Here is a 27,978-nt window from a genome sequence, read left to right as displayed (position 1 = left end):
AAAAAAAGCTCGGCACGGAACGTGTTAATGAATGCATGCAGTTCCAATCATATAAATCGTGCGAGAGAAAAATACATAAAGTATAGTAATTTCTCCCTAATTCGCGCTCAGATTGCGCACAAAAGTGGATAATTTGGGAAGAGGAGATACGATTATTCGAGCCTTGCAGCTCGATGCAGTTTTGCAGTTTTTATAGTTGTTGGCAATTCGTAACTGTAACAATGAATCGTAAATTAGAGCGTAAATTAGAGAGACATTACTGTTCTTTACTCTACAACGACGAGTTTGACTAAATTCTGACAATTCCCAAAGCTGGTTTCTAAAGAAGTTGCGGATGCGCGTGTAACGCGCAGAACATGCAACTTCTGTGCAGATTATGCAACGGCTATGCAATGTGCAAAATGTGCGAAATATGCAACAAAAAGAAACGTACCAGATATGCAAGATAAAAGAATATATCTTTTTATATCCTCCAACAATGAAACATATTCCATTTGAAGTTTCGTTCGCTTGGTTTATTCGCCTGAAATATGCATTCGCATAAACTTCCGCCGTAGAATCACAGTAAATTCTCTCTAATTTTCAGCTTGTAAACAAAAATGCACAATTCGGAAACTACGATCATTCGAGCCTCGCAGCGACTATAAAAAAGAGCCGCGAAACTCGAGTAATCGTAACTCCGTTTCCCAGAATATCCGTTTTTGTTCACAAACCGGATGAAAGATCGGGGAGAATTTACATAAACGACCAAAGACGAAATCCGAAGAGCTCTGCTAAACGATTGTCCGTTGCCTTATGTCAACAGGTGACGCTGCCAGTGCACATGCAGAAGAGCTCGCTGAAGGCGACGCTGTCTGTGAACGGTGACGGGCAGTCGAGCGTGCCGTCGCGATGCCGAGCGCCAAGCGTCGGCATCGACGTCGACATGGTCTCGGAGTTCGACCCGTCCTCATCGGACAGCGGCGTGGTGTCCAGGTGCGCGGTGGTCAAGCCATTGAAGCTGCGGCTCTGCCAGCCGATCTTCGGCCGCCGTAATCTGGGGAAAATGCGACGGGAGCACGGGGACGCCGGCCGTCCGTCGGCGAAGGACGACGCCGGCGTCGAGTCGAAGTCCTCGAAATCGCGGGACCCAGAGAGAGAGAAGAGGAGACTGGCCCGGAAGAAGGAGAAACGCGCGACGCTGATCCTCGGCTTCATCATGGGCAGCTTCATCGCCTGCTGGCTGCCGTTCTTCGTCCTCTACATCGTGAAGCCGCTGTTCCCGGACGTCGACATACCCAGCCAGGCGTTCGTCATCGCGTTCTGGCTCGGATACATGAACTCTGCCCTGAACCCGTTCATCTACACCGTCTTCAACAAGGACTTCCGGCGCGCGTTCCGCAGGATACTGTTCAAATGAGCCGGCAGGCTCGAACCCCGGCTCGAACACGAGCCGGGGCATCGTAAACAGAAGGTCGATCGCCGCGGGTCACCTTCGGGTTCCCACAGAAATGTCCCGAAACGGGAGAGAGACGCTTAGGCTACTTGCGAACGACGTCGCGCGGTGACAAGATCGTTCGCGCGGATACGATGGATTCCGCGGTTGTGAGTTTCGCGCGGGAATTTAAAACGGAGAGACTAAGAAAGAAAATATTTGCAGGTTTTGTTTTTTTGGTGTTGGGCCGGTGTTAGCGACGTAATCGATATTTGGAAAATCGGTTTTAATGCCGGTACGCGACGTCCGTAGCGGTGAAAACACCGAAATATTTATCGATACGCGACGCCCGTACCAGTAAAAATAACGAAATATTTACCGGCACAATAACGGCACCAGCCCCGGGTTTTGGTTACAATGTTACAATAATCAATCGTATGCGGTCTTCTTTTATTTTACCGGCGCAAGTCCTCCGAACATTCGTGAAAATATGTCGGTATTTTCATATAACGGTGCGACGTCAGGTCGGCATTTCGGTATTTCGGTTACTATAAACGTTATGAAGCTACAATCCCGAGAAATACCGGTGCAATACCGGTATCAATCTCGGCTTTAAACAGTTACATTTCGAACTGTTGTATAAGAATTCTCATTAGGTCAGTTCAAGAGAGAAACTGTCGAGGAGAAGCGAAATTTTTGAACAGACGACATCCAATTTCGAACAATTCCTGGCTCGATTCATAAACGGAGCTTGAATTTCGTTCAACTGTACTTACGTTCGCTTTGCAATCGTCACGTTCATTCGACCCGTTTAAAGCAGAAATGGTGTAAATCAATGTTTCACTATATCGATTCAATTATTATTAACGCTAAATCTACCGCGGTCAAAGTGACCGCTTTCTTAGTTTGCAATTCTGCAAAGTTCCGAGACTCTTTCATGGAAGACGCTTGAATAAGTTATATTATTGGAGCAAGTTTTATAATAAAAACTTCACAAATTCTAAATAAATTCGGTCTTCTCACTTTTTTGAAGCAGTACATGCCAGTTAGTGTTACCGCTTGGTAGGTTTAGTGTTAAATCATATATGCAATGTAACATTTTATTCGATTATTTTCCCTAACTTCAAGTCGAAGCTCGGCTCACAGAAATTGATCATCTTACAGCATTCCAATTCATCCTTCATTACCCAGAAATTAAATTTTTACACCGTTTCTGCTTTCAGCGGCTCATTCGTCTTCGACTTGAAATCATAAATAACGGATTACGCGCAATCTAGTTTCGACTGCTCCCGACAGTTCCCATCCCGAACGAAGAATCTCGTACAACAGTTCGAGAAAGCCCTGCTTTCCCGTCGCGGTCCACGAAGCGGCGACGATTCCATCGCTGCGCGACGTTCAATTAGAGCCTTGGGGACAGAGTCCAGCCGATTCGAAGCCTCTTCGGAGTTTCGCGAAACTCGGATCAGAATCAGCGGGTTCGTCGCCGGGAACAGGGGAGTCCGAATATTCAGTTTCGCCGAATGACGATCGTAAATCGTGCGGGAGATATATCGATCGGCGCAGACCGATCGAATGCAAGCTCTGTCGTTGATGGGGGGGATATCTGGACAAATGGGATCCCATGGGACCGGGATAGCCGGGTCTTGACTGGGGAAAAAATTCGCTGAAACGTCGTCGTCGGACTCTCCGTCTCCGCTAATCTAATCGCAGTTTCTCTCTCTCGCCGGTCTCCCGGTCGGTCGGTCGGTCTCCCATCGAACGATCGAAGATCGAACGAGAAGCCGAAGAATCGCCTCGCGGCATTCTTCCTTCGGCAGAGTTCCTTGGACAGACGGCGCACGGTCCGATTGTATATTAAACGTCGCGACAATCCATTATTATCGATGTACGTGATTGTAGATATGTATAGCAAACGTGCGTGCGTGCGTGTACGTGTGCTTGGCCGGGTGTTTCCGTGTGCATGTGTTCGCGTGCGTGTGTGCGCGCGTGTGCGTGCGTGTGCGTATGTGTGTGTGTGTAAGAGGAAGCGGAGATCGGTAGGAGGAAGTTTTCGTTCGCGGGTCTAGCGGCGCTCGGGGCGGGAAATCTCGTTTCCGGTGGATTCGCCGGAAAGAACAACGGGGGCCGCCGGAAGTTTCGGTCGCGATGCCCGAGACGGCAAGTTTCCGTCGCCGGGAGAACTCTCCGTGGGAACGGGATGAGAACGTCGTGGGAAAGAATAAATCGAGGACCCAGGAGTCCTGTGGATTCCGTGCAGAAAAACTTTCGGGTCGGATCGTGCGCACAGGTACGCCGTCGCCTGGGTCACCCGAGGCCGCGCCTCCATTGCTTTCGAGCACAGAACAACGCGGTCGTATGCAGAAAAGAATTCCGCGCGCGTAAGCATTGTCGAACCTCGTGCTCGTTTTCTATTCGTTTCGCTGATCGTCACGTGCAGGCGGCTTGAAAATTGTGGTTTCAATTGATGAGATTTTTTTGACAAATGTCGCTTTGGAAGGATTAATCCTTGGAGGATGCATCATTTTCATAACCGTGCTAATCACGATGTTGAGAAGAATTCTAAGCTTTATTCAGGAATTTTTCGGAATATATTTTTCAAGATATTTCGTGCAGATTTGTTAGCATCTCTGTTGTTCCTAATGCAGGAACAATTTATTCGATTCGATCGCCGAAAATCGAGTAATTAAGTGAACGATTTAAATACTCTTGGTCAAAATTGACACCGTATTGCGAGGGTTAATGATATGTCCTCAAAGAGTATCAATTTTATTGAGCTAAGCTGGATGGATCCCTGTAGCAATAGTGTTTTATTGGATGCATTGATATTATGTTCTCAGAAATCGTATCAATTTTGTCCAACGAACCTGGATAGATCTTTTTAAAAATAGCATTTCATTCCATGCGTTGATATTATATTCCAAAAAGTATCATTTTCACTAGAAAATTATTAGCAAACGGACTCGGACAGTATGCTTTCTTACATTATAAAATACAGTAAATCCAGAATCGCCAGAAAATCGTCCAATTACAAAAAGAAATCATTGCAACCAGGTCAATTAGAGAATCCAATGAAGAATAATCGGCGAAATGTTCGGTGGATGCCGATTAAAAAAAATGTGCCTAACCTTGAAACCTCAGAAGCTAGGAGCTTTATCGAACAAGGATCCACGCATTAATTACCTTAAATTAATAACCTCAAATTCTGTGTTTCCACTATGAATCGTCTGTGATCGAAAGCAACGAAGCCGGTTGATCGAAGAGTGTCGCGATTGGCCCAGCGCAACAATGCAATCGCCGTGTAGAAACGGCAAAGCGCGTCCACCGGAAGCGTCGAACGAAAACGTGAATCGCGCGAGCCAGTCGAGCAATGTTTCCTATTAAATAGGCACAGTAGAATCGACACACCGTTAATCGTGTAACGTTTAATCTCGAGTTTCCAGATTCTAAGTGGCGGGCGCGCGAATTTACACGATACGTAATAGTAATAAATACCAAAGAAAAAATAAAAAGATACTAATAAAACATTACTAATAAATACCGTAGGAGTTTTCTCGAGTCGGACGATGGGGGAGGGGAGGGGAGGGGGGGAGAGGAGAAGAAGAAACACGCGAAACGCGCGGCAGTTTTCGCGGCTGGTCGCTCCGAGCGTGTTCGAGTCGCGAGAAGTCGAACGAGGAGACCTGCGCCCGGGTCCGGGCCCAGCTCGGGCTTCAACACGGAATTCGATCGCGCGTCGCGTTCAACATCGCACGCGCCAGCTGTTTGATGTCGCCGCGTCGAATGTACCGGCTTACACGCCGCCCACGCGGTTTCAATTATTACGCGGCATTACGCGATGTTTGCGCGGCGTGGCGCCAACTCGCGATCGGACCCTTTATAATTCAACGCGATGCCAAGGCACGCGCTTGAAACCGATCATCCCGGAACCCGTCGACTCCCTACCTTGCACCGTGCGCATCCGCACCTAATCGATTATCTCGGCCACGATGCTGCGGAATGCATCGATCATCCCTGTCTACCCAAAAATGCCACGAAACGCGATTTGTCCGCCGAAATGGCTGTAATTTCGAAACTCGTGGAGACACAAGTTTACGAAAAAAAGAGGACATCGTTTATATACTGATAACCTATTGTGTTAATTAGTTGATCGGTTTCAGTTGTTTCTTACGATCGGATCGCTCTTAGTCGAACTCTCGATTTGTTTCACAGCTGACTGCAGGTGGGCATACGTGCGACCATAGTTTCTGAACGAGCCGTGACAATCGATTGAAATTTTACAGTGTCGCTTTAGAAGGATTATACCTCGTTTATCCACCAGTTATTTTTTACCAGTTTTTTTTTACTCGCCTGTGGCAATTTTGAGAACATTATGTCTTCTTCTAGTCGCGATCGGTTACGTGGAAGCCGACGAGAATGATTTTCGTCGGTGTTTCGAAGCGACTGAACATTTTGTTCGCATAACAGCGGTGTAGTGCAAGGTTTGCAGTAGCCGCCTGATTATTTGTTGATCTTTACTACGATCAGTCCCGAAATTGCGTCAGCTTTTAGAAACGAAGACCCTCGTCTTTCTACAAATTATTCCGATTGTTCCGTTGGCAACAAGTGACTAATTTTCCGAACGAGAGAAATAAGGAACAGAAAAGGCGAGCTACCCGGGCGGAATTTGGTCCCTAAACACGGCCGCGTTCAGATCAAACGTGTCTCTCGCCTAAATTCGCACGAGGATGACTGGATTGTACGATGGTCGCGTTTCGGGATGAAATGCAACGAGCACGCGCACAGAGGTCAGGATGTTTGACCGATGTTTGCTCTCCTGCGTCTAAAGAAATCAAAGAGCCGTGCTCGAGGGCTCGTAAAGTGAGAAAGTGAGAGAGAGAGATAGATAAAGAAAGAGAGAGAGAGAGAGAGAGAGAGCGGAATCATTCTGCGGAATGAATTTCGGAAAAAATAATTTCCCAGTACGTTTGCCACGGGCGAACGTATTCAATCTCGCTTCTATATAACGCAGATTAAAATTCATCCCCATGGCTCTGACCGCGAGAAATGCGAATACAAAATTTCTACGGGTGCGAAAAGCCTGATACTTTCCGCGTGGGCCGTTAGTGGTCGCCTACACGCGTCCACGTATTTCTGATCCGGCTTTTGTTTCCTCGGAAAATGGATGAACCGGTCTGGAAACGGACTTTTCCTTCGGAATAATCTTCCGCTGCCGCCTGTGCAGACTTAGGCGACTTTAATCGCTAAAGTAGTCTTCCTCGACTCATCGTACAAATGTTTTTCGAAGTGGAAGACCGCAAAATTTCGTCATTCAAAATCGACTTTTCTGAATATTATAGAAAATGCAGCGAGAACGTTTTCCATTGTGTCTTAATTTATTTCGTTTCTCGCGAGAGAATAGGCAAGAGACTTTTTTGTTAATCCTCGGGATCGGAGTATTTTATTTTGCAAGCTCGCAGAACCTGTTCACGGTCGACAATGCAGTGCAATTTTTAACTAACGCGTAACTTTTGTGTTATTCAAAATGGCAATATTTTTATTACTTAGATTAACCCGTTCACGAGTCTCTTTCATCTTCGTCAAGTTATATCTCTCTATTTGATTCGATAATTATTCTGACCGTATTATACTTCCCACGGGATTTTATTTAAATAGATTGTAGCACACTGATCGTCTCTCTCTCTCTCTCTCTCTCTATTTCCAACAAACCACTAAAAAAAAAAAAACATTAAGCGGATTTTACGCATTCATAGCAAAAATGAGCAGACCGAATGCAAGCTGTTAAATACAGTCGAAGTATTTAAAAATGCTTTTCGCTGGTTTAAACGATCACGAAGGGAAATAAACGCGCACGTATCTCCCGGAGCTTGCAATTAGCGCCGACAATTTTTCCTTCGCATTAAAAAAGAAAAAGGCCCGCTGTCTACTTATCATTGTAGGCAATTAATAGAGGCACCAAAATCGCGCAACGATCCGAGTGCATCGCAATACCGTGGCCAGGAAACAGCCGTGTCGTTTCACGGAGAAACAAAGCGGCCCCGAGTAATTAGCACGGAGTATGGCGAATTAACTGGAAGTTAATGCAAATTCACGGGTACAATCGATATTTTATTCCTACGGCGAGAAGGTAATCAAGCCTCGGAGGCTCTCGAGCCGGCCCGATACGGCCTGAATCGTTGTCAATCATTTATTCATACGTCAATGGGTTTTTCGGCGGAGAGAAGATTGATTAAAGCGCGCCATTACGACGTGAACAGGCATCGAAACAATTGTTTTTCGCGAACGTCCTCTCCGAAACACACATCGCCGGCCGAAATCGCGTCGAAAACGTTTACGGATCGGCTGAATCGCGGCGCGCGGCGCGTACACGCGGCCGCGTGTGCATACCTGCACGCGTGCATGGACAGCCGCGTCGTGCAATTCGTGCATGCATGCGTCACACGGCTACATGACACGCGACGCGCCGCAACGATAAATCAATAAACCGGTGCGTGTGTGCGGTGCACGCGTGTTGCCCGGCTTTCCAACCCCCTGCGCACCCATTTTCCCGGCCCTTTTGGTGTCTCTGTCTCTGGCCGACCGCGCGTTACATCGTTAACTAGGGCAAAAGTGTCGAGGGAATAGACGAACGAGACGGTTCCACAGTTCATGGAACCGATACACGAGCAGCCGCAGCGCTGATAAGATTGCGAGGATTATTAGCGTGCTCGAGATCGATGCGACGCGCATCATCGTCCCCCTGCTGCCCGCGAATGTCGATGCACCCGGTTGCACCGACTCGGCGCAACGTCATCCATGATATCCGAAACGATACTTTCCTCCCTCACGCGTCTCCTTCTCTTGGCCGTCACTTGATAATTGCATTTTCCATTGTTCCATTAATTTGTCAGCGATACATTCATCTTGTCGAGCTTTATTTCGTTTCCAAAATTGGTGATATAATTGACGATGGGTTTACGGAATCCGTCATTTTGACGGGACACACACTTCTTAATTGTTCCTCTGGTTCAGATTGTAATGATATATTTATTTGCTATTTATTATTTATCGGAGAATCAATGTTTTATTCTTACTTTCGGAAATGAATAGGAAACAGCTGCTTTTAATGCTTCGTAAATCTAGCGTTTTAAGTGAGATTTTACTGGTACAGTTTTTTCACAGAAAGGAACTAGAATTTTTCATCTTGCAAGTACCATAATCACCGGTCAAAAAGTCTCATCGCTTATCTAAGATCCATTTTTTAAGCTGTGTAAAACAGAATATTTTCAATAATGTTCTGATTATTTTGAACCTTTAATTTTTGATGTTCGCTGAAGTTTTGCAGTACTGATAATCGACAGTTCATTATTATTTTTTACCAGAACTCGATCTGGACCACAGATTACGAATTTGCACATTGGATTGACGCTATTTTTTCCGGTACTATGTGATTCTGCAGTATTCATGCCCGAGGATTCGCACACTCGAAAGCGCAGGTTCGTTATGGTTTAAATATGCGAGTGATCAAATATTTTTAAACAGTAACGTAAATGTGCGGGAATGCGGCAACGATAAAACGATGGCCACGAATGCGGTTACACGAGTGAACGGCTGAAATGGAGTCAACAGTGAACGCCGCATTTGAATAAAAATAGCCGGCATCCGGCATAATGTAATACTATCGCTCAAAAATATCGCTTGTTTCAGACGCGTTTTTGCGGAATGAAACGCGCGAACGGAGGCGATTCCGAATTCCGCGCCGCTGAATCCTACGCGTGTCACCGTTTTAAAATGCAGATCGCTTATGCGTCCGTGGTGTGTATAAACTGTTGAAACGCGCGAGAAAAAAAAGATAACAACGGAGTCGTTCAAACGCGAAACTTCATTTCAGGGTATTTTCACTTTATTTCCGCGAAGTCTTTTGACCGATGAAAGAAAGCACTGCTTTATCCCCGAAACGTTCGCCTCATTTTTTATTTATGAAATGATAAATGAGGATACGAGTTCGTGTTGCGGACCCGCGAGTTTATGTGCGGCTCACGAAGAATGTAAGGCTGCAATCATGGTTGCACAGACTGTAATGATCTCTATTTTTCTGCAGAAGTTCGCGCAGCTTCCAGTTTAGAAAGGAAAAAAAATAGAGACGATCTCTCGTAGAGAAACGAGATGGAAACTTGCCTCCGTGAAATATTTAATAACAACATTCGGATCATTCTGCTCGCAGCGATAACTATGCTGGATAAATAGGTTGCGAACCCATTTATGCGATTAAATCTTTACTCGTCGATTAGCTTGTAGAAATCGAACTCCAAGAAGCATGAAACTGTGTCGACCGGACTGCAGAGCTACATAGATATTAATTTCGTTTCGCGATCATTCTAATCAATTGAAATTGGTTGAACAGTAAATTTCTTAAATGTTCTTACTGTTTTATGTTCGATCAACTAATTTGTACCGTAAATACATTGATGTCGGTCTAGTGACTTTTCTGATCATTTTACTAGAAATCAAAAATACACAGGAACCGCGGAAAATCGTTCATTTATTGCTGAATTATTTCAAGCGATTCATACTCTGTCGTTCCTCGGTCGAACGACCCTCTTCAATCTACGTTTTAGAGTCACCATGCTCCCCGGATTAACGCCGAGCACCACCTAAAAATTCCTCATTGCCAATCAGAAAATCTCACCTCGTCTCCAGAAACAATTTCACATTGTTCACCATAAAATCTCGTTCAGTGCCAGTCCAGCTCGCTAGAGGCTCCCAGCGAGCTTATATCAAGGGAATCCTGTGCTCTTTCCCCCTTCCCCCCTCTCTCTCTCTCATTCTCTCTCTGTCTCTGTCTCTCTCGTTTATATTCGAGCCGCGAGGTCGAACGGGGCTACCTCGAATACTTATGCGCCTCGCGAACATATTATGCCGCATACCTCGTAACATGGGATTCACTGTTATACGGTCGACCGGATTCTTGGAAATTTATCGTGCACGAAATAAAAGGACTTGTCGGACGGAGGACGTCGACGGTTCTTGCGACGCGTTATGTTCTCGAACGCATAAAACGGAAGCGGGAGACGTAAGCGGCCGGAATTTATATCCCAACCGCGAAGAGCACTCGTCAGGTGCAATTCGTTCGCACAATCGACCTTCTCCTATCATCTCCTCTCCGCCTTGCCTTCGCAGCATCAATCTACTTTTGATGGGTCCTGCGATCCGTAGATACTGGAATCAGGGCCGGAAAATGTCCGGCAATTTACTGTCGCGGCGATTCAAACAGCGGGAACGCTTGGCAATTAGCGAAACGTGCCGAAGTTTCTGATTTTCATTATTTTCTGACGTTGTCGAGGCTGCCGGACCGAGCAGAGGTGTCAAGACGTTAATTGGCTGTCGTTGTTCATTGGAAAATTATTGTGAGAGATCACAGAACAAAGGTTTTGCAAATGTAAGAAGCAGAAGTTTAACGAAAATATATTTCACCGTTCAATGAATTCGGTGAGTTCAAAACAATGTGATAATATACTTAAATCATTCTTCTGATGTTCACGTAATTTTATTTATTACATTACATAACTATAAATTACTGTAACTATAAATTGCTATAATATTATTGTGAATTGCTACAAGTGTACATAATCTGCAATTGTGCACATGAGAATCCGTCTTACTGATCGTAATAATTTTTGTCCTTCTGCGAAATTTTCCAAAAGACACTTTGAAGTAACATCTTTAAGTTTCGAGTTCGATTTGTATTCTGCATTAGGGTGACAATTTCGCTCGTTAACGTGACCGCGTCCCTCGAAAAATATCCAGAAAGAAATTAAGTGAACTGCTTTGATCTTCCATAAACGGCGATCATCGAATAAAAGCCTGCTCGCGCTGCTCGGTCCAGCGACTCGAATAATTTCTGGAAAAAAATGACCGGTGATCGAAGGCTTGTGCTTCTGTCCAACTAATTGCCAAGCGCGGCGTCCGTTGCGGAAACAGACGGCGGTCGATCGACGAAGATCCGCGACCGCTCGGAGTGGGCGAATCACAGCAATAGAAAAACGGTTTTTTGGGAAACGTTTGTCCTCGTTGTTAGTTCCAGACTTAATTAGATCGATGTAAGCAGCGAGACTCGACCTTTTTCCTTGTAAACGAGTAAGCTACAGATAAGGGGAACCGGTCGAACGCGTGATCACGATGTGGTGAACAACCGTGAGCCAGCACGTGGTCTCGAGCCGTGGGACACCGATTCGCCGATTCGAACAATTGTTACCGAGACTACGTGTGACCGTTTAGGTCGATCCGCTTTAGGCGATCGGCAGGCGATTTTTCAAAGCAAACCACTTTTTTCCAAGAATCTCTTGTGCGAAAGAACGCGAGCGTGTGCGTGTGTGAGAGAGAAAGTGAGAGATAGAGAGAGAGAGAGAAGGAGAGAGAGGGAGAGAGAGAGAGAGCAATGGATCTAATCAACCTAACCACACGATGTTACTCGAAGCGTATGGGAACGTGGAATGAATGCGACCGCGAGGAAACGAGAAACAGAGAGAATCAATCGGTATAGGTACTTCTCCGTGGTCGCGCGCGCGATCCTCTCGTTTAGGCGATCATTCTAATTAAATAATATTAAATACGCTCGTACCGTCTCTGAGCCGATAAGCGTCACGAACAAAGGGAAAAAAACGAAACAACTAACTGAACAATTACCGATTGATTGGTCGAGGTCACCGATATACTTTGTATCTATACACATTGTACACAGATATGTATATTATTACTGTTATTAATATTATTCTTATTGATTCATCCACAGATTATTCTTATTATCGCCGTTGTCATTCTCGTTCTGAACAGCCACTCGTCGTCATTCTTATACATATTTATTGTGCATAATATAATAGGTATAACACGTACCGTCATGGAATAATCAAACGTCGCAGTAGGGATCGAACGATCGACCTTAATCATTATTTCGACTCGTCGAACGGCGAGCCGATCCACGAATCGAGGAACGCGAGATCGTTCCCGGGCAATGATATCAAAACGATATCGTTTCCAATTAGCTGCACCCCGTACGCATTCGTTCGAACTGCTCGATGACTGAACTCGACTAATTACGGCGCGTCTTTCGCTAATAAACAAGTCTACAGGCACAATCACCTCGCGATTCGGGCAAATTGGTTCACAGACCGCCGGGTCAGCTGGTTCCCGCGAAAATACGGCGAAGGAATTTTCGTTCGAAGGATCGCCGAGTCGATCAATGAGTTTGATTCGATCGTGCACGTCGATTTACCGGGCTCGGTTAATTACGAGGCACGGTTCGGCGCGTCCGACTGTTAATGAATCACGCAAACTTCCACGGGCGGATTGATCGGGGTGTAGGGGGGGGGCGACTTACGCAGCCAGAAACGGGCCCCAGGAATCAAATTAACTATCTCGTTAGCTCCGATTGACCGTGATCCACCGCGTGAAATTTATGAGAACGCGACGGCTCGCTGATCGACAATCTCGGGAAACGATTCGACGCCCGGGATAATTGGCAGAATGAAAAAGGAACGAGAGAGGTTGCTACGCGAGCGGGATCCTATAGCGGATCCAGTTTCCGAATAATTTTTCGTCAATTCGATCCCATTGCCCGTGTTGCCGTGTTACGCGCGCGCGCAATCCAACAATTTTACGACCGTCGTACACACGGCACGTATTTTTTCATTCTCGGAGAGCGGACTCGTTTTTTTTAGCGTAATTGGCGACAATTAGCGGAGACCCTTATTTTCGTAAGTTTCTCTCTTCGCAGATAATTGGACGTTTGAAAAATTAAACGGTTCATCGGGTGGTGTGCTCGCGGGTCAACGTGGACCCGATCGCCCCGCCGTACAACGGCCGGCGTACCTTTTACTCTGAAAATTGAACCGTGTGGTCGATCGACGATTTGGAAAAAATGTCGAGAGAAAAATGGTAGATATTCTTCGAAGTTTCTACCACGTTCGGAAGACACCTGATTCGTTGACGCTTCCGCCACGATTCAGTCGAAGCCTGATTCGCGAAGACAAATGTACAGATTGTTGTGGTGTTCGCTGCTATGAATAAACTTCATTTCGAACGAAATCACGTCTGTTTGGAACTCGACGTTTTACTCGGCGACCCGACGCTAAAAACTTTGACCCTCTCTCAAACGAAGATGATTCTGGTTATTTGATCTCTCCACGATGTTTAGGATAGACTGGGGCCGTTCTATTTGATAGAGCATTGTATTCGATCGCGCCGAACGTCGAGCCAGCGTTCATGAAATTCCCACCACAACATGGAAGCAATTTATTTAATGAAGCAGAAACTGAGAAGTCGAGGGCTGTCGGAGTGAGTACGCTTTTAACCTTGTTGCATCTCATAGATCCTAGAATTCAGGTTACTCGATGGCATGAATATGAATTTCACGGGGCTTTCGAGTTATTTTTCACTGCGACGGTCATTCGCGTTCGTGATAGCTGTGCCCCGAACTTCATCGAGCCGCGACGATAAATCTGTTCGAAACGCGTGAAACTGTCGATCAACGAGGCTAGCCAACGCAATCGAATTGTTTGAATCAAGAACGACTCGAATTATGTATTAGCTCGATTAAAATGTACGCATAATCGATTCGACAAATTCCTGGGACGATCTCGCGCCGGCCGCCGCGAAACGAGCTCTATCGATAATATTGGAGCAATGAAATCACTGTGATATCACTAAAACGCTTTCAAGGTGTGTGTACTGGGATCGATGATGATCGCTACGCCTGCGGGGCTGGGCGTGGCGGTGTTTCGAAATCGAAAAGGAAAATGGACTGAAACGGGACTAGATACTTCGACGTGTGAGCGTGAATGGCCGAGAGAATGATAGTGCGACAGTGCGAGAAACAAAGAGAGAGAGAGAGAGAGAGAGAGAGAGAGAGAGAAAGGGAGGGAGAGAGAGAGAGAGAGAGTGAGAGAGGATTTATGGTATCGGTTATCGTAAATTACTGTAAATCATATTATATTGTATATACGTACATATATATATATATATATACATCACGATATTGTAACTATTAATCGGAGGAACCTATATACACCGGGTGGTCCACCTAAACGTAATCACCCGAATGTTTCCTTCAACTGTAATGATCTCAAAAATATTTTGTATTCACATTATTGGCAACGAACTTCAATTTCAATTTCGGTGTTTCGACTCCAAAGCCATCGACGTCTCCGAATAGATTTTACTTGCAGTCGCATTTCCCATTTGAAAAATACAAATTCGTATCGATCGATCGAATTAGTGGATTCACGAGATGCGAAGAAAAAAAAAATGTTTATTCTCATGAATATGTGTGAGAACAATGTTTCGCGGGTTACACGGCCATTGGCACGGTGCAAAATGCTCTTGACATCGTCGCAAATGTAGCGGACATTTCGGTAGCTACCTATCCGCGGATCACCCCGTATATCCATACATATAGAACACTAATACCACGATAAATATTAATATCACTAAAGACTATTGTCATCGTGTTACCGTCACTAGCCCGGTCCGATCGAATTCGTTCGATATAATCCAAGATCGCCTGGTCCCGGTTCCCACGTCTTCTTCATCCGACGATCGAATGATATCGATTCTATGTATAAAAACAAGCACAGAGAACGATCTTGGAAGGTGCAGCGTCGATCTCGATCGGACCCCGATCATCACTGTTGCCGGCGCAACAAGTCCTATTGTCTAACAGCGTCGAATGTCTGTCACGCAAAGAGCGAGAGAGAGGGAGAGAGATAACGAGAAAGAGAGAAAGAGAATGAGAGAGTGAGAGTTTGAGAGACAGAATGGATGGTCCAGCAAAAATTCTACTGACACACACGGCGGACACCATGGTGTTTGCCAGTGGCGTTTTAGTGTACATAGGGGAGCCAGCAGCGACCGGAAGCGGCGCCGTTTCCGGTCCCGAGCGTTCTCCACGCCGACAAAATGGAGGACGATCGGCCCCGGGCACGTTCCAGCGTTTCCTTCGGCTAGTTTTAGGCCATTTAGACGTAAGCGATTGAAAAGTGGTGCTCTCTCCGATTGGATCGCAGCGGAGAGAGGACAAACGAGAGCGAGAGAGAGAAAAAGAGAGAGAGAGCGCGAGAGAAAGAATGAGAGAGAAAGAGAGAGAGAGGCGAGGTCTCGAGAGGGTGGAGCGAGAGAAACAAAAATAAAATAAACTAAATAAAGTAACGAATCTGTTAGAAGACATTCTAATAGTCTATTAAAGCTGAGAATTCTATCTAGAGACAATAGCGGGAGAGGGGGAGAAGCTTTGTCAGCGACGAGACAACGTTTGGATAGTTCGGGGCCCGTTAAATTGGGACACACCTGACCCACACGCCTGGCCGACGCTCTTGTTCGATTTCAAAATAAATGGCAACTTGCTCGACACTCGCATCTTCGTCCATTATTTTTCGTCGCACTTCTTACGTTGTTTAGCGTCCTAATCGCGAGCACGATATCATCGATGCGATTTTATGTGTGACCCCTGCACTGTATGCGACACTTTGATTATTAAAACGAGAATTTTTTATAATTAGCTTTGAGCTCTGTGTTCACCTTCGCCGATCCGTCGTTTCGAGGAGACTCGTTTCGCCGATTGGTCCACGCCTTTCGACGCCCGGAGAATTCATTGGTAATCGAGTTCCCGCGCGTAATTATGATTATTTAATCGATTTATGTACATCGGTAAACACCAATCTTTATAATGACAGAAACAAAAGCATTGTTTGGAACGGCGGAGAATCAGTGAATTAGGTGATCGGTTTACAAAGACTTGTTCGAAATTTAATAACATTAGCCGGCAGATGCGTCTATCTTGTCGTCATTGTATTTATCTAATTATCATGGTTGAATCTATTTTAGTTTCGTTAAATTTTCTTCTACAATTTATCGACCATTATCTTCATCGTCGATCAAAGAGTGTTAATTCCTCGATAAAGCAACGCTGACTCGTGGATTGACGCGGGTCTGTTGCTTAGATCGACGACGCAGTTCAGTGATCCAGGTCAGACCTCGACTCGAAAATCTTCCTAATCCGCAGCGAAGCAGAATCGCGTCGCAAAGTATAATTGAACGCTTGAACCGGCCGCGATAATGGAACGTTTAATGTTCCAAATGGAACGCGAATTAAACGTTCCTTCTGCCGAACGACGTTCCGCGCGGATTCTCGCGGAAATGTCAGACAAACACAATTCGTCGAGCACGTTTCGATCTTCGAACGGTTTCCGGTCGTTCTGCGATTTTTGATGTCGTAATCGGTGCTTTCATAATCGGAGACAATGCTAAATTCGTCACATTTTCTTCGATTTCGTTAATTTCGCTTTCGCAATCTGAACAGCAACCAGCTTTTGTTACCATTTCGAGAATAATTATCAATTATTTGTAAACAGTCCGTCGAATAATTATATCGAATTGTTTTATCACGGTGGAGTCACTTCGGTAATTTTTTTCTCGGAACAACGAGCGTGAAAATATTGTTTGACACGTGTGCACACATTACAAGCGAGCAGTATTTCCATGATAATCTTCCGCTGGTAAAACGCGTATCTGCATCATAATGTTTACAAAATGTCGGCTCACGGGTCAAAGGTTCCATTACGCGTTCGAAAGAAGATAAAAAGCTCGTTAAATTTTATGAAGCTTTTCGCAGCCAGATTATTTTCCCATCAATTTTGCACGATCCGTAATTTTACGGCGGGTCCGGCAACGTCACGGATTTATGGAGTCCCGTATTACCGGGCCGTCCTTCTAGAAAATATTAGACACCAAGTAAACAATCCATCAGATGCGTGGGAGAATATTGCCCAGCCGGCAGTGAAGGAAAATAAATTCTGACGGCACGCGCGTTTAAAGCCGGACGCCCTTCGGGACCGATACATGGCAGCCTTCGACCGTATAGTCCGCGGCTGGAAGGTCAAACTCTTCTATAATGGACGCGTGAAATATTGGCAGGCCTCTGAATCGTGCTTACTCGATTAATTATCGAAGGAACGCGACCCGACGAAACGATTCCATAGAACAGGCCGTAATAAATGTTCGCTTTGTAAATTCGATCGTGCACTTTTTTGCCAGTTCAGCCTCGCCAACGATTCGATAATAAATCAACGATCCCCATTCTCAGACGAGATCTGCTCGGAATCGGTTTCGCAATAGCGATCAGTCGTCGACATCGGTTTCGCATTAGCGGCGACACTGTCGCGCGAAACGTTACACGGAAATCGAATGACAGAGCCGAATTCGGTGATTGTAGTTCGGTGAAATATTTGTATTTCGCACGCCCGAAAAGAACTTTTCCGCTGGAACAATTTCTCGAAGCTCAAAGGTACCTCGAACGGCACTTCTAAGGTAATTCAGCGTAAAATTTGCAATTGAAACGGCGTTTATTTCACAGTGAACAATGAACGTTCCGAGCGGTGCTCGAAGTTTTTCCGAATAAAAAAATCACCCGACGTGAAATAACGATGCTCGAGCCCGGCAAACAAAACAGTCACACAGTCAATTATTTTTATCGCGCAAAGATTTCGCGCATAAAAATCGACAGTCCACCGTATCTCCGCCATTCAGTTACGTTTGCAACAAACGGTCCACACCGCGCGTTGTATACCGATGTTCGACACAGCCAGCGGCCGTAATGTGAAAACAATTTGTCGGCGCATAACTTTTTGCGTGTAACTCGCAAAAATACAGGGCGCGTCACGCGGACCGGAAACCGGCGCGTGTGTAAAACGTTTTCAGCTTTTCTAAATGAATCGATTTGCCCACACGTTCACCGTGCAGAAACGCTCTTTGTGTTCCGAATTGGAACGGGAACAGTGAGGCCACTCTGCCGGAAATAATTACCGTAGGACAATCTGAAAATCGCGACGCGAGACCTGAGCCCCGTCTGAACCGGTCGGCGAAATTTATCGAAAAAGAAATTAAGTCAACATTTCGAATCGCGAGAACGTAAATTCAAATGTAAATGTAAACTGCTCGATCGCGGCGCACTGAAATTCAGGCGAAATTGACGCCTAATTATTAGCTGAAATTAATTCGCGTCCGAATGCAGGAAGCGAACAGGATTCTCGCCGATCCAAAAATTCCTGCAACGATCAACGGAGATCAACGTTGAGGCTCAATCGAAATCGAGGCCGTCGTTGAATCGAGATTATCAGAATTTGCTTTGGCGAACGCGAGGTCCGCAAAAATCCCGCGGACGGATCTCTCGAGTGCGATATGGGGCCGCGGAATTTGCTTTCGCGTCAAGTTTAATCCGCAGAAGTCTTTTCAATCTACATGTTCTCTAGTCTACGTGTTCGTACGGAGCGATCGCGTAGAACGCCGCGTCATCGATTTTCTCTCCTTTGTTTAGCGAGAAGCAAAAATTATCCACGAACGACGCCGCGTGCTAATATTTGTTCTTCCAATTTGGCGAATCCAGTTGCGGCCGCGCCGGTCAATTTTCGACGCGGCCACGGCTCTAATGCAAAACTCGGTGTGCCGCGCGGAACGCGCAGTTTGCGCAGGTTAATTACATTCTCACGGTTAAATATTTTCGTTCGTTAAACACGCGGGGCACGGGTAGCGCGCCGCCCGGGAAACCGAGATTCCGACGATCAAATTCGCCGGTGGACCCTTTGCCCGCTCGAATAATTTCGAGTGCCGAGGATATTGTCTGCACGAGCCGGCATTGTGTACCGGGAACTTTGATATTCACGGTAAAGTGGCCAGCTCTAGCGGAGTGCGAATTCGCAAGCAGCTGTAGCCGACACTTTCCTGCCAAACGAGACATGTTTATTTGCGTTTCATTCTCGGCTGTTTGTTCAGAGACAGAGTCTCCCGAGATGCTGCCTCAACCTCTCCTTCGAATTATTTTTCTCTGAATTGCTGCCCGTCCCGGAAAATTATTTCTTCGAAGCAGCGAGGTTTATTTTTCATGAATAATATCTTGAAAACGATCGTTTCTATTTCCTTAATATATACTAGCTTTCGAGTACCATTTAATCATTTTCTGATCCAACCAAGAGAGTTTTTATTCGATTTTTCATAGCGATTTCTGTTCTGTAAAATTGCATTGTGAAACTTCGTTTAAAATCTTCATTTTTCTCTACTCGAAATCTTGGCAACCAATTTTACGTATATCTACGAGTTATTTATCAAGTGTTGTTGATCTATTGAAGAAGCCATTGGGTTGGCAACTAAGTAATTGCCGATTTCAGTTACAGATGTCTCTCACTCCCATTTTTATGATATCCGTAAATGTTGTATTATAAAATTATTATTATTATTATTATTATTATGTTATCTTTTATTATCCGTGAATGTTAGCAACTGGACAAATGGAATGCAGCGGTCAAGGAAAAGCGACCAGAATTGGTCAATCGTAAAGGTGTCATTTTCCACCAGGACAATGCTAGGCCGCACACGTCTTTGTCCACTCGGCAAAAATTGATGGATATTGGTTGGGAATTGATGTTACACCCACCATATAGCCCTGATCCGCGCCATCGGATTACCACTTATTTCGATCTCTAGACAACTCCCTTCGTGGTAAAACTTATAATGATGCTGACGCTGTAAAATCTCACTTAACTCAGTTTTTGGCCGAAAAGGATCAGACTTTCTACGAGCGTGGCATTTTCAAGTTGTCAGAGAGATGTCAGACAGATTAAACTTCATTCCAAGGAAAAAGAAATTTTTTATTTCATTGAACAAATCGGCAATTACTTAGTTGTCAACCCAATACAATATTCATTTTCCGTGGCTTCGATTGAAATAAAACGAAAACGCTCGTTCGCTGGAGCATCGTGGAAGAGGAGCTGGAAGAAGTCGATTTAATCGAATCACCGGCGAGAAATTATGGAGATCCCGATGCTTCACGATCTCCCGGAATCTTGTAAAAAGGAAAACAATAACCTTCGCGAGTTACACAACGAGATTTGCGGGGCCAAGAAACTCGAAACTCGTTCGCGGAAATGGACGGACGGAGGAATCGAGTTACCTGCCGGGATGTTCGTTGTATAGAACAATTGTAAATTGATTCAACGGAACGGCCGATCCCCTGCAGTCGCAGGTCCGAGCATGTTTCGCGTTCATTTTAATTGTACTTCGATCTATTTTCTACCGTTTATCATACCTCGATCTCATAATTGACATATAATTGACACATGGAAATCAAGTTATGCCCGTTGCACGGAACAAGTCTATTTCAGTCGACTCTGAAGTTCTACGAATCGTAGAAAATTACATTACGCGTTCTGTGGTCTGAAATTGTTATTAATCCTCCAAATATGGCTACAGTAATGTCTCTCTAATTGACGCTCAGATTGTCCACAAAAATGGACCATTTGGGAAGAGGAGATACGATTATTTAATCCTTGCGGTTCATTTTTATAGTTACGAATTGTCAACACTTGAGCTGTTTATTTTGTAAGTGGCATAAGTCACTTTGTTTTTAAGTCGATATATTTAAGGGTTTGCGTTTTAACACGTTTAAAAATATGGATGCTAGCTTTCGAGAAGATTTACTTGTATTTGTTATCTCAGGATACCGATATTTTTCTCAGTGTAAATAATTTCGTATAAACATTAAAAAACCACCACTTTTCATTACGGTGAAGTGTCTTATGCCACTTTCAAAATAAACGGCTCAATTATAAAAACGAGCTGCAAGGCTCGTATAATCGTATCTCCTGTTCTCAAATTGTCCATTTTTGTGCACAATCTAAGCGTCAGTAAGGGAGACATTACTGCATTAGAAATTCAATGATAGGATTTATACTTGAAAATGCGTTTTGTAATTACTGTAGAGGGTGGACCGTCGTAATTATGTCAACGCTTGAACGGAGAAAACTCTATTTTCGTTTGGGTCTATTTTCGCGTGGTACCAAAAATATTTTCCTGAAAGAAAACCGGATCGCGTATCGAAGACTCGAGCAACGGAAAAATGAATAATATATCCGTTATCTCTTGTCATGTACACGATCAAATTACATGCGTGCAATTTCTGGCATAAAATGTACAGTCCCGGCGTCGTCGATGCGATGACATTCGTTCGAAAAAGTTGAACGAAATGATGTTTCGCGAACGATATTTTATCGTGCGAATTTTCGGTATTTTCAATTGGAAAATGCACGTTTCTGTCCTCGGGATGATAAAAGTTTTAACGTTGTTTCGACGTGATCTATACCGAGTGCACGAATGCATTTAATGCGCTCCGTTGTCTGGGATCGAAGTTGCAGAACTATCGTGTCGAATTCGTTCGCGACTTCTTCGGCGGATTGGAAGAACTTCCGGTGAAAATTTCTGCCCGGGTGCAATGTGACTCGCGCGGTAGGAAAGGCGAAGCGCGGCCACCGCAGCGGCGTTCAAGATTTTCGGAGAACAAAGGCAACTTGTTGCGTCCGATGTTCACGCTCCCGACGCACAAAAGCAGTATAATAAAATTTCCCGGTCGCGGAATTTGACGAGTCGCCGCGGCAAATTTTCACCGCGCGTACAGTATATTCGGCCGGAGAATTATTAAATGTACCTAGCGGAATTTCTTTGCGCGGAATCGTTCGCAATTAATCTCCAATTAATCGAATGGAACGTGCCGCTAGTTAGCCGCTGCGAGAGCCGGTCGACGGACGATGAATCCTTAAAACGAGGTCGAGCAAACGCGGCGAAGGAAGCGCGAGTAATCGCTCACGGTTGAAAATTTCGACCGCAGTTTGCTCTGCCTCGTCGTTCCAGAAAAAAAATGGCGAACCCGATCGCAAGCGTCGAAAACGAATTAACAATGAAACGATCCGTATCGTTTGGTCCTATTAACACCGACTTAATCGACAGAGTTCTAAAGCTTGTTCTCAAATCGAATTTCTAAGCGCTGCTACAGTTTCCCCGACGTTAGAACTCGACGATCTCCGACGGATCGTTCTACGTGGATCTATCAGGATCGATTGCCTTGGTGTTAATACCGTGTGTGAGAATCTGTTATGCGTTATCCAACATGTGTAATAAAGCCGGACCGTGGATTTTCACGCGGACGAGTTCGATGAAATCGAATTCCGATCGCGTGAAAGCTTCGAGTTACCGTGAATAGTTTCTCGTCCAGAAAAAAAATTGTGAACTCGCCCCGGAAGATCCTCGGTCCGGCGGCAAGTTTTATTATATTGTTACGCCGCCACTGCGTTGCGTTCGATCGCGAGCCTCGTGTCAGATTTTATATGAGTTACGTCTCGGTGCAGCGTCGACGTCGAGAGAATAATCCTTGTTGAGAGTTCGATTCAGTGTATATTACGATGTTACCGTGAATTCGTAGTTGCGAATTCGGTTCGCCGGTCCCGGTGAAAATGGTGGACGAGAGAGAGAGAGAGAGAGAGAGAGAGAGAGAGAGAGACCCGGGAAGAATGCGATCCGTTTCTCGGATGCGGCGCCGGAGAAAAACAGGTACTTCGTCGAGCACGAGTTTAACGAGACGCGGAAGAATAGCGGCGGTAAGAGAATGTCGGCGCGGAAAGGATGCACGGGAACTAATTAAAAGCGATAGAACCGAGTGCTCGAATTGCCTGTTTCTCACAAGAAAAGCCCGGGATCCATCGAGATCGAGACCGAGCGATCGATCATTCGCTGGTGGAACCGTTCAAATGGTCGAGGAACACTACGATGTATACAGACATTTAACGAAAATGAAACTATCAGTACATTACGACTTTGTTTTATAAAAGATACTCGCAAAACCAACCGACTGCAGCCATTTTTATTTGCTATCCCCTCCAACGAGATCTATAGTTACCTCGACGATATATTGGGTTGGCAACTAAGTAATTGCCGATTTGTTCAATGAAATAAAAAATTTTTTTTTACTTGGAACGAAGTTTAATCTGTAATGTATTTTCGGGATTAACGATAATTATAACGATGAAACTGCTTTGATTTTCACCTTTTTATTCAACTGTAATTTTATTATAACTCACGTTGCGACTGGAAGCGTTGAAGGCCGATTTTGGCGCTCGCATTTCGCGTAGATCTCGCCAGAGGTTGCAACGGAACTACCCCTGTAACGCCGCGCGCCATTCGGCGTTCTGTTGCGACATTGCTGCAACATTTGGATTTGACCTTTTATGCTGAATAAAGTCGCGTTATTATTATTTAAGGAAGTTTGCTTTCGTCGCGTTTACATTCGAGTTCTATTTTTCCTTCGAAGCGGTCGTGCAAGTTCTTCGGAAAATTGGAGAGGAAAAACGCTTCGGTCTCGGAAGCGAAAAGATTTGTCTATTGTGTTCGCGGAAGAAATCGTTTGCGAACAGCTGCTGCGGAGAGCGTGAAATAAGTTGCTGACTAATTTCGAGCGGGAACGAGTTTTCGAAACAGGTAAGTGCTTACATTATCTTCCGGGGTGTTCCCGTTTAAACTTAATACGACGCGGATTTATAAAAGCTTCCGCAAAGCTGCTTATAGTAAATAACTTATAACGGAGTTCGAAGCCGGGCCCGAACTTCGTAAGACGGACAGTTTCGTGCGACGAAATTCGCTTCGAGGAGCCCCGAGACAGCCCCGGCAAGTTTTAAACAATGGTCCTCGCTAGCGAACTTGTTAATAGCTGTGTTTCTGATAAGCTATCGCCCCGCTCGCTCGGCGATTAGTGCTCCTTCCTCGAAGTCTAGCCCCCAATAACGTCCACCTAGAAACGTATCGAGACGTTACGAACGATACGTAAAATCCTTCGCAGACGTACTTTGCGGAATTTTGTTTGCCATTGAACGGAATTATATTTTTTTGTGACACCGGCGGTTTTGTTCGCACGTAGATATATAGTCGTTCGTATTCGAGAATCGAAATCTTATTGACAATGTGCTTAAACGGTGCGTCTTCGAGAATTTTCTTCTGATATAGCAAACAATGCATTTTCTTCGATACTTAGCAGATTTATTAACAGCGCCATGACACTCATATCTGGGTGATGGCTGTTTCCGCAGTCTTCGTCCAATTAAAGCAGGATTTTTGAGGTCATTTATGGTAATTTTATTTGTAACACAACTATGACCAGTATAGACAATATAGGGTAACAATAAAGTATATACTTATACTTGTGTATACTTATACTAACTTATATATACTTATCTATACTTATACTAACTTATATATACTTATCTATACTTATACTAACTTATCTATACTTATCAATACTTATACTAATACTAACTTATATATACTTATCTATACTTATACTAACTTATATATACTTATATATACTTATCTATACTTATACTAACTTATACTAACTTATATATATATATATACCTATCTATACTTATACTAACTTATATATACTTATATATACTTATACTGACTTATATATACTTATATATGAGCCGTTTATTTTGAAAGTGGCATAAGTCACTTTGTTTTTAAGTCGATATATTTAAGGGTTTGCGTTTTAACACGTTTAAAAATATGGATGCTAGCTTTCGAGAAGATTTACTTGTATTTGTTATCTCAGGATACTGATATTTTTCTCAGTATAAATAATTTCGTATAAACATTAAAAAATCACCACTTTTCATTATGATAAAGTGACTTATGCCACTTTCGAAATAAACGGCTCATATACTTATACTAACTTACATATACTTATATATACTTATACTAACAAATTATACTTATATTTGAGTTCGTTTTTCAGATACTATAACATTTTATTACTTACAATGGAATTCGTTGAAACATTGTAAACATAATTGAGGTGACTCTGGACACTCAGAACAACACGTTATAGTCTTTTATAAATTCTTTTTTGCTTAATGGCGCAGGGAGAAACTCTACCGAAACTCTGCCTTCTATGAATTGCTATAAATTGCTATCATTGAAACTATAGCGACGAATCGCAGTAATCGATTGTTTCATCGAAAATTAGAAATAAGTGCTGTTGAAGTGATTATTACTCCACTTTTGAAGCGTGAAAATCGAAAAAAATAATTCTTGACAAACCAACATAAATCTAAAAAAAACACCCTATCACTATACTAACATCTCAACATCGTAACCATCGCCAAAACAATAAACCTGAACAAATTAAGCCACCGCACTTAATATTCTGTAATCGTTCGTTGCTTGCGAGAAATCGGCTATAATTCCGATACACCCAGTAGAATGCCGGAATAAAATTTCGATACATTCGAATAGAATTCGCGACACTTCCATCGAGCCTGAACCGCCGGAACACCGCGCGCAGTTATCGGGGGTATACCGTAAACGACAAAAAGGAAAGTACGGCGACGCGGCGCGACGCGACGCGACGTTGGCGGCCGTATATGCTGTATATAAGGATCAGAGAATTGGAATGGCAAGGATACCCGAACGGTTCGCGCGCTGGAAACAGAATTCAATTCCGTTCTACGATTTCCCGTAGACACCATTGTGGGGACGGTAACCGGGCACAATTTTCCAGCGGCGTAAGCGGGCATCAATCGGATTCAGCGGGGAATGAGAGTCCGGACTTAGCCGGCGATCTATCGCGGTATCTGTACGCGGGATACGGACTTCCAAAAGTGCCTGGCGCACGTATTCCTTGAGCTGAACGCGTCCGGAACTGTTTCGAATTAATCCCGTAAGCCGCTCGATCCTACCACGGAATTTAGGAATTTTCTGAGCGGACGATTCCCGTGTTGTCTCTACCCTCCCGATTCTTGTTGGCTGGTCCTTAGAGAAACCGGGCGCTGACTTCATTATCCTCCCGAATTTAGTTAACAATTCGTTTAACCCTGCTACGTTTTGTTCCGGTCTGTTTGACTTGAAATCGCGGTGCAAGCGGCGCAGTCGTTTCTCCCGAATTCGCGCTCAGATTGCGCACAAAAATGGACAATTTTTGGAATAGGAGATACGATCGTTCGACCCTTGAGACTAATTTTTATACAGGGTGCTCCACAATTATTTTAACAGCCGAAAATGAGGGGGGATGAGGACATTTGAAGTAACTTTTTCCTTTGCGAAAATGCAATCTGCGGCTTTGCTTACGAGTTATTAACGGAAAACACTGACCAATGAGAGGTGACGGCGCGAAGTTCGAGAGCCCGCAGCACGAGGCTTTGACAGATGGTCGGGACGGACTCGAGCCGCGTTCGAAGTATTGAACAAATCATGAAGCGAGAACTTTCCAGATTTTTTTTTACTACGTAACAGTGATATTTTTAAGAAAAACGCTGTTCACCTTTACTTTAGAACGTCTGAAGAATATTTACTAATTTTTCGGACCCGAAACAATAAGTAATTTAAGCGCGATGGCCGTTTTAATTTTCTAGTGTGCATGACACCTTGTGTGTAACCTTGACATTTCAAGGTTATGTCAAGGTTAAGTCAAGGTTATTGATAATATTCCTCATATTTCTACACCGATCGTCGACAGCTATAAAAACGAGACGCAAGGCTCGAATAATCGTATCTCCTCTTCCCAAATTGTCTTTGCTCTTTTGCTTCGATTGCGCACTAATTGACGCAAAAATTGTGCAGCAAAATGGACAATTTTGGAATAGGAGATACGATCGTTCGAGCCTTGAGACTCGTTTTTATAGTTACCGATCGTCGACAGTTATAAAAACGAGACGCAAGGCTCGAATAATCGTATCTCCTCTTCCCAAATTGTCTTTGCTCTTTTGCTTCGATTGCGCACTAATTGACGCCGAAATTGCGCAGCAAAATGGACAATTTGGAAAGAGGAGATACGATTATTCGAGCCTTGCAGCACATTTTTATAATTGTTGACAATCGGTAACTATAAAAACAAACCGCCAAGGCTCGAATAATCGTATCTCCTATTTCCAAATTGTCCACTTGTGTGCGCAATCTGAGCGCGAATTAGGGAGAAATTACTGTACTTGTGCTTATAATAAGTCGAAAGAAGCTGCAGTCTCTCTCGACCAATCCGTAAATGCGTGTCTTGATCTCTGTAGAGTCATGCACGAGTTGAGAGAGGTGGGAGGAGTTGGGAGAGTTTGAAGAGTTGGGGAATTTCAGAGAGTTGAGGGCTCAGCTCTCAAAGAACTCTCTCTCTCTCTCTCTCTCTCTCTTATTCGTTACTTCTTATCCTCATTCTATCAAATGCACAAAATGTTTACGAATTTGCACTGGATCTCGACAACGCCGGCCATAATTTCGTACCCAACGGAGAGATATCTTCGAATCAGAAAATTACTATATATTCCCGAAAATAACCCTCTCTGATCCCAGAAAACCATTTTGAGTAAACTCCTCCGATTCTCGGGCAAACAATTTTCAAAGATCCCGAATCTCCTCTCGGCTCTCACGACCGACAATTTCATAATGTTTTGCAGTGATGCAGAAAGCGTTAATTAAAATTGCCGGATGTCGACAACGGACGCAGATGTTCTGGAGGTTTTCAGCACTCGTATCGCCGGGCAGCACACGCGTCGGTTTCTCAGCGGGGAATTCCGCCTTAAATCGATTTGCGTCAGGTGAGCATCAACTCGGCCGCACCGGTGCCTCCTGAATGCGCAGCAATGCCATTCGAGCAATAACAATTTGGTTCATGAAAGCCGAAACTACGATCTGCCGATATTCACTTCCGATTGATTCTCGGCCGCTTTGACTCTGCCGCG

General features: G+C 44.4%; 1 protein-coding gene across 1 annotated transcript in view; it reads left to right on the top strand.

The window, feature by feature from the left end:
- Octalpha2R (alpha2-adrenergic-like octopamine receptor) overlaps nucleotides 1-23,107 on the top strand; it is a 231,563-nt gene extending 208,456 nt beyond the window's left edge. Inside the window, exon 3 of the mRNA XM_033483979.2 lies at nucleotides 806-23,107. Coding sequence (XP_033339870.1) covers nucleotides 806-1,399 — 594 coding nt within the window. The 3' untranslated portion in view covers nucleotides 1,400-23,107. The remainder of the gene's footprint in view (nucleotides 1-805) is intronic.
- Nucleotides 23,108-27,978: the final 4,871 nt, after the last annotated feature.

This window comes from Megalopta genalis, chromosome 15 (assembly GCF_051020955.1).
Source record: "Megalopta genalis isolate 19385.01 chromosome 15, iyMegGena1_principal, whole genome shotgun sequence".
Classification (NCBI taxonomy): Eukaryota; Metazoa; Arthropoda; class Insecta; order Hymenoptera; family Halictidae; genus Megalopta; species Megalopta genalis.
This window is presented reverse-complemented; position numbering and strand designations above follow the sequence as displayed.